At 44.6% G+C, this 6507-nt stretch overlaps 1 protein-coding gene across 1 annotated transcript; it reads left to right on the top strand.

Annotated features, from left to right (window-relative positions):
• The first annotated feature begins 1482 nt into the window (after positions 1-1482).
• On the top strand, positions 1483-4828 carry MRPS2 (mitochondrial ribosomal protein S2). The gene is made up of 4 exons (XM_075578910.1): positions 1483-1605; positions 2130-2261; positions 3424-3553; positions 4199-4828. Exons 1-4 carry the CDS (start codon positions 1569-1571, stop codon positions 4740-4742), a joined length of 843 nt encoding a protein of 280 aa, XP_075435025.1. The 5' UTR covers positions 1483-1568; the 3' UTR covers positions 4743-4828.
• The last annotated feature ends 1679 nt before the right edge of the window (positions 4829-6507 follow it).

The following is a 6507-nucleotide window of genomic DNA, read 5'->3' as shown; positions in this document are numbered from 1 at the left end:
TCAATGGACATAGTTCCTTCAATTATATACTGCTAGGGTGTTTATTGTGTACATCATAGTGGCTGTCCCAACTGACTCCACTTGTCACTTCCCCTACAGCTATTACGCATTATTGCCTTATTGAGGGGCACTCCGTCGTCGCCAGACCACCAAGCTTATGGTCTCAATCACAATTATGTTACAGAAGTTACCGGTCTGATTCTGAGCACCACATATACCACATTTCCCTGTTCATGTCAACAATAAAGTATTTTGTTTGAGGGGATGCCCTGTGCAATTATAGGCTCTAACACAGTGGTTTCCAATTTTTTTTTGGTTATGCAACCCTAAATGAAATTTTGAGAAACCCTCAACCCTCCCTAATAGCGCATCTGAGATCAGATGCATTGTAAGGATCCCCAACCCTCTCTAACAGCGAGACTGAGATCAGATGCATTGTAAGGAACCCCAACCCTCTCTAACAGCGAGACTGAGATCAGATGCATTGTAAGGAACCCCAACCCTCTCTAATAGCGTGTCTGAGATCAGGTGCGTTGTAAGGAACCCCAAAGCTTTCTAATAGCGCGTCTGAGATCAGGCGCATTGTAAGTAACCCCAACCCTCGCTAATAGCGCGTCTGAGATCAGGTGCATTGTAAGGAACCCCAACGCTTTCTAATAGCGCGTCTGAGATCAGATGCATTGTAAGGATCCCCAACCCTCTCTAACAGCGAGACTGAGATCAGATGCATTGTAAGGAACCCCAACCCTCTCTAACAGCGCGTCTCAGATCAGGTGCATTGTAAGTAACCCCAACCCTCTCTAATAGCGCGTCTGAGATCAGGTGCATTGTAAGTAACCCCAACGCTTTCTAATAGCGCGTCTGAGATCAGGTGCATTGTAAGTAACCCCAACCCTCGCTAATAGCGCGTCTGCGATCAGGTGCATTGTAAGGAACCCCAACGCTTTCTAATAGCGCGTCTGAGATCAGATGCATTGTAAGGATCCCCAACCCTCTCTAACAGCGAGACTGAGATCAGATGCATTGTAAGGATCCCCAACCCTCTCTAACAATGTGTCTGAGATCAGATGCATTGTAAGGAACCCCAACCCTCTCTAACAGCGAGACTGAGATCAGATGCATTGTAAGTAACCCCAACCCTCGCTAATAGCGCGTCTGAGATCAGATGCATTGTAAGGAACCCCAACCCTCTCTAATAGCGCGTCTGAGACGCATTGTAGGAACCCCAACCCTCTCTAATAGCACGTCTGAGATCAGATGCATTGTATATTCTTCTGTATTTGGTACAATTTTAAAATGACCAGAAAATTGCAGGGGACCCTTTAGGGATGCCCAGGGAACCCTGCTTTAACATACAGCTTTGCTGCAAGAGCAACACATTGATTTGCAAGCCCCCTTGTGGCTGGAAAGGGTTTGACTGGCAAGTATTATTCTTGTTGAGCAGCAGGTGGGGCTGTAGCTTGTTGGGAATTTCCGGCAATGGAGGATGGTCCTTCTCTGTAAGAGGAGGAAGTCACGTGCAAAAGGAAGTGCTGCCGGGAGCTGACCTTCTGCAGACAGCAGTAAGCATGGCCACCTCTGCACTTCCAACTCTTATCAAGACAGGTTGGTGCCTCCTGGGATCAACATCCCTACACTTGATCAAATACATCTTAAAGCTTTTGAAAATGTGAATGGATAATATCAGCTATGTCTGTGTATTAAAAATGTGTACACATCCCTAGCAATAATAATTAGCAGAGGTCTCATATAAAGCATTTATAATAGAGCAAGCTTATATTGCAGCTTTCAGGGGTTTCTGAAAATGAAATGCTGCTTTTCAGCTGTGGCCCTTGCAACTATGATTGTAATAATAATTTCACTAGCTATTAACTTCAGTTTTGTAGGAGGATTTCATTTGCCATCTGTACTGAAATATAATTAGATATGTGATCCGAGCCTGACTGAGTTTCATGGATACGCTTGAAATTACAAGCACACTGTTGATATACGAATAGGAAAGCTGTATTTATTTTTAATATTCCTGTGGGAGTCTATTTTAGAAGCTTATTGAAATAGTCTTGGATGAGCAGAAACGTTAAATGTTTGATGACTTTGTCACCTTTTCATTCCTTTGCATTCCTTTGCAGCGTTACCAAGACTCGGCTGTATTAGTCTCCTAACACCAGCATCCTCAACACAGCTTTCTTACCCAAAAGTGTGGGGCAAGGTGTATGGTACACTCACAGCAGCTCAGCCAAACCAACCGCCCGATGATAGGGGTAAGCTTATTCTCCATAAATAAATGATACAAACATACAAGTTATTGTACAGAGTGAATTTACATATAATAAAAGGTGTGGGTGTGTGTGATGGGTGAAAAAGGCAACAAGAAACCTCCACCGTATTGCATATAGCAAAAAGATCACTTGTGAGCACATTCACATGTCTTAGATAGGTCTGCAACCCTGCCTTTCACCATTATCCCCAGCATACAGTGCTTCCACTGCGGCAAGGGATTATGGGAAATGACATGCAAATGAGCACACCGTGTCACCTATTGCCTGAAATCCATTTTTACATGGAACCCTTATAAGCTGACTGTGCTCATTTGCATGTCATTTCCCAGAATCCCTTGCAGTGGTACCACTGTGTGCTGGGTGATAATGGCGAAAGGCAGGGTTGCAGACCTGTCTTAAGACATGATGTGCTCACAAGTGATATTTTTATTATATATATACATATGTGTGTATGTATGTGTTTTAATAACAAAAAACGTTTCGGCTCTCACTTGAGCCTTTTTGAAAAACCTTGATTTTTGTTAATTACTACAAGACCTTGTGTACCTGTGTTTCTTTTCTTTTCTTCTATTTTACCCAGACACGCAACCTATGACTTAATGACTACAGTACTGTCCCATCTATGTATTTGTATCATCCTTTTGTTTGGTCTCTTTTATAACCTTAAATGTTTTCCTTCTTTTTTCCTTTTTGTAACTGTGAAGCGCTTGGCGTCCCACTGGGAGAAAAGCGATATATAAATAAGTTATTATTATTAATGTTTCCCCCCCCCTCTCCCCACCCCCCTGAACAGACTGGAATGCTGATTTGTGTTTGAGTAAAACTAGGATGTGAAGGTAGTTAGTTACTCAACTCTTGGGTATAAAGTGTTCAGATACCCTACCCCAGGGGTGGGCAACTCCAGTCTTCAAGGGCCACCAACATGACAATTTTTCAGGATATCCCTGCTTCGGCAGACCCCCAAACATTGAATTGGAGCTGCTCTTGGCAGCGTCTCCTTCTGCAGACCCCATGGGCCACGGATCGCCTGTGCCGCAGGCGTGCAGGACGTCACGCGCGCCTACTATGTACAAGGCCTTATACAAGACCATTGTGATAGATGGATAGGAGTGCGATACAAATGACATCTTTATCTGTTTCTCAGATCTCAGTAACAGGCTTATAGCCGAACCACTGAAGCACCCGGATTTCTTCAATGTGAAGGAGCTCTTCTCCTTGAAAGATTTATTCGATGCCCGCGTGCACTTGGGGCATAAGCGAGGATGTCGTCACAGGTACGTCACTGTGTTCCTTACATCGAAGGGAGACAAGGTGGAATTCATAGAACCTGTATTCTGTGCCCCCTTTCCAATAAACCTTTTTAACATTAGTGTGCTCTTTTAAGCTACTGGTAGTCGTGTACTTAGTAGTAGCAGCTGAACCCACAACTACACTTTTTTTTTTTTAATGACTGTAATCTTCTAGTTACTATGTTAATGCTTTCCATAGGGGTATTGCAGTGGGGGAGTTTCCTTGCCAATCAGAGATATACAGATGTAGCCAACGTTGCTGCACTCCGTGGCACGCTCCTGCGGCTGAAAGTGTGGTAGCCCCGCCTTGCATGAGACTGGCTCGAAATAACAGTTACGTCGTGCATTTGCTGCGCCAGCACACCTGGCAGTTGCAGTAACGTTGGCTTACATCTGTAGCGTGGCAATCGCGTTGTCATGGAGGCTATAGTTTTGCAGACTATATAATCCTTCTAGCAGTATTTTGTAGGCCCCTCTGGCTTTGTAGAAGCCTAATATGTACCTTGTATAGAGAATTGGAGAGAAAATAACGAGCTAGATATCAGTTTCTCAGATTCCCTGTGTTATTTCCCCAAGAAACACAGCTGATGTATTGATAAATCTATTGGTAAAATCTCTTCTGAAACGCAGGTTAATGGAGTCCTACATCTTCGGGTGTCGCTTGGAGCAGGATGTTATTGACCTGGACCAGACAATGGATCACCTCCACCTCGCCCTAAACATCACTGCCCACATTGCCTACCGAAGGGGCGTCATCCTGTTCGTGAGCCGCAACCGCCAGTTCACTCCCTTGGTGGAGAACACTGCCAAAGACTGCGGAGAGTACGCCCACGCGCGTTGCTGGCAGGGCGGGTTGCTCACCAATGCCCACGTCCAGTACGGGGTCGGGGTGAGGCTGCCAGACCTGATTGTCTTCATCGGCACGCTCAACAACGTGTTCGAGCAACACATCGCCATTCGAGACGCGGCAAAGATGAACATTCCGACTGCGGGGATCGTGGACACCAACTGCAACCCCAGCCTTATAACTTACCCAATCCCTGGGAACGATGACACGCCGTCCTCTGTGGAACTCTACTGCCGGCTCTTCAAGATGACCATCACCAGAGCAAAGGACAAAAGGAAACAGATGGAGATTCTACATGGACTGCAAAGCAAAATGGCTGACAAATAGGGTTGTCTCTTCACTAATTCTCCTCATCGCTGACTACATGTTTTTTTGTTGTTTATATATATATAAATAAAAATATCATACCCATACGTTTTTTTGTTTCTTTTACAATCTGGTTTCCAGTTCTGTATTTTCTTCTTTTTGTGTTGGAGGTATTTTGCATGGAAGACAACCCCGTAAGGCAGGGGTGCTCAACTCCTGTCCTCTAGCCGCCCCCGTCCTCCTACTCCCAAACAGGTCAGGTTTTCTGGATATCCCTGCTTCAGCACAGGTGGCTCAATCGGTCCCTGCTTCAGCACTTTTGCTGAAACCGGGATAGCCTTAAAACCTGACCTGTTGTTGTTGGTGGGTCTTGAGGACTGGAGTTGAGGACCCCTGCCCTGACGGGTTAAGTAGTTTAAATTAGAGAGATACTGAGGGAGATTATTGGCGTGCCCACAATAAAAATCCTTGGTGTGCAGAATACATACTGTACGTATAATACTGTAACAGGCATTTAAAGGGCAGGGGATGCAACTGGTTGGTTTGTTGTCTGCTACAAGCTTCTCGGACAAGAATCCAACCAAAAATGTAGCACGTTGGAAATGATTTTATTTTACCGTTTCACGGCTGAAAGACGCCTAATGGGATAATAATTCCCTTTTACTAACTGGTTGTCACTTAGGTCAAAAGATGGAATTTATAAGTAGTGTGTGTTTATAATGTAATGTTTGCAGCCCAAATGTTCTAGTATTGCAGGATGTCCTCTCTTTATTTAGTTTGTACCCGTTTGCTGCCAAATTTGCTATTTGTTTTGCTTTGCAGAGGGGTGGTGCGTAGCCTTCTGGTTGGCAATTACGCAACTATAGCGCTATACCCCAAAACAAATCAAATATACAAAATGTTTACAAACAATCTAAGGGAGGAGTGGCTCAGTGAGTAAAGACACTGACTGGCACTGAGTTTGAAGATGGGGAGCCTGGTTCAATTCCCGGAGTCAGCTTCTTGTGACTTTGGGCAAGTCACTTTATCTCCCTGTGCCTCAGGCACAAAAAAATATAGATTGTAAGATCCACGGGGCAGGGACCTGTGCCTGCAAACTGTCTCTGTAAAGTGCTGCGTAAAATTAGCAGCGCTATACAAGAACATATTATTATTATTATTATTGTAACATAAAATCAAGTAATATATCAACAAAAAAGTTTGAGTATCCACTTAGATGGTAAAGTCCTGCAGCAGTGAGTCCTCTGGGATTATCCAAATCCCATAGAAACAGTATTTGCAGATAGAGTCCTCCTCGGTGCTGTAACTTTCACTTGTGCTCAATACAATGCATGAAAAATATAAAATGTAGAGAAACAATTAACACACTTAATTAAAGATGCTGCCACCTGTGTGAGAATGGTAACACTAGATGCAATTTCACCCTAAACACTCCAGAAATGGTGATAGACCATTATAGGACCATAAACATACACACACCACCACCACGCAGTTAACCCTTTACAGCCTGGATCAGTAATCTAGGTGTAACCCAATTAAGATGGAAATAACCATAAACATGGAGCGCCACGAAGGACCATTTCTGGTAGCAATGAGACTTAGCAATGGTCCCCAACCTTTTTGTGCCCAAGGGCACACTTGGGAGTTCAGGAGAGTGTGGCGGGCACCCACCAACTAACATACAATACACTGATTTGGGGGGAGTGCCTTCAGTGCCCGACTTCCGGCACGAGAGCGGGGCACAGGAGCTGTCGGCGGCACTGCGGCGAGCTCCTCACTGGCAGCC

Source organism: Ascaphus truei, chromosome 21 (assembly GCF_040206685.1).
Source record: "Ascaphus truei isolate aAscTru1 chromosome 21, aAscTru1.hap1, whole genome shotgun sequence".
NCBI classification, from domain to species: domain Eukaryota; kingdom Metazoa; phylum Chordata; class Amphibia; order Anura; family Ascaphidae; genus Ascaphus; species Ascaphus truei.
The sequence above is the reverse complement of the archived record's forward strand: the minus strand, read 5'-3'. Positions and strand labels throughout refer to the sequence as shown.

What these genes read in the sequence shown, in the direction of transcription:
- MRPS2 (XM_075578910.1), top strand. Translation starts at nt 1,569, where the DNA reads ATGGCCACCTCTGCACTTCCAACTCTTATCAAGACAG. An exon ending in TCCAACTCTTATCAAGACAG is followed by an intron (nt 1,606 to 2,129) that starts GTTGGTGCCTCC and finishes ATTCCTTTGCAG; the next exon opens with CGTTACCAAGACTCGGCTGT. An exon ending in CCAACCGCCCGATGATAGGG is followed by an intron (nt 2,262 to 3,423) that starts GTAAGCTTATTC and finishes TCTGTTTCTCAG; the next exon opens with ATCTCAGTAACAGGCTTATA.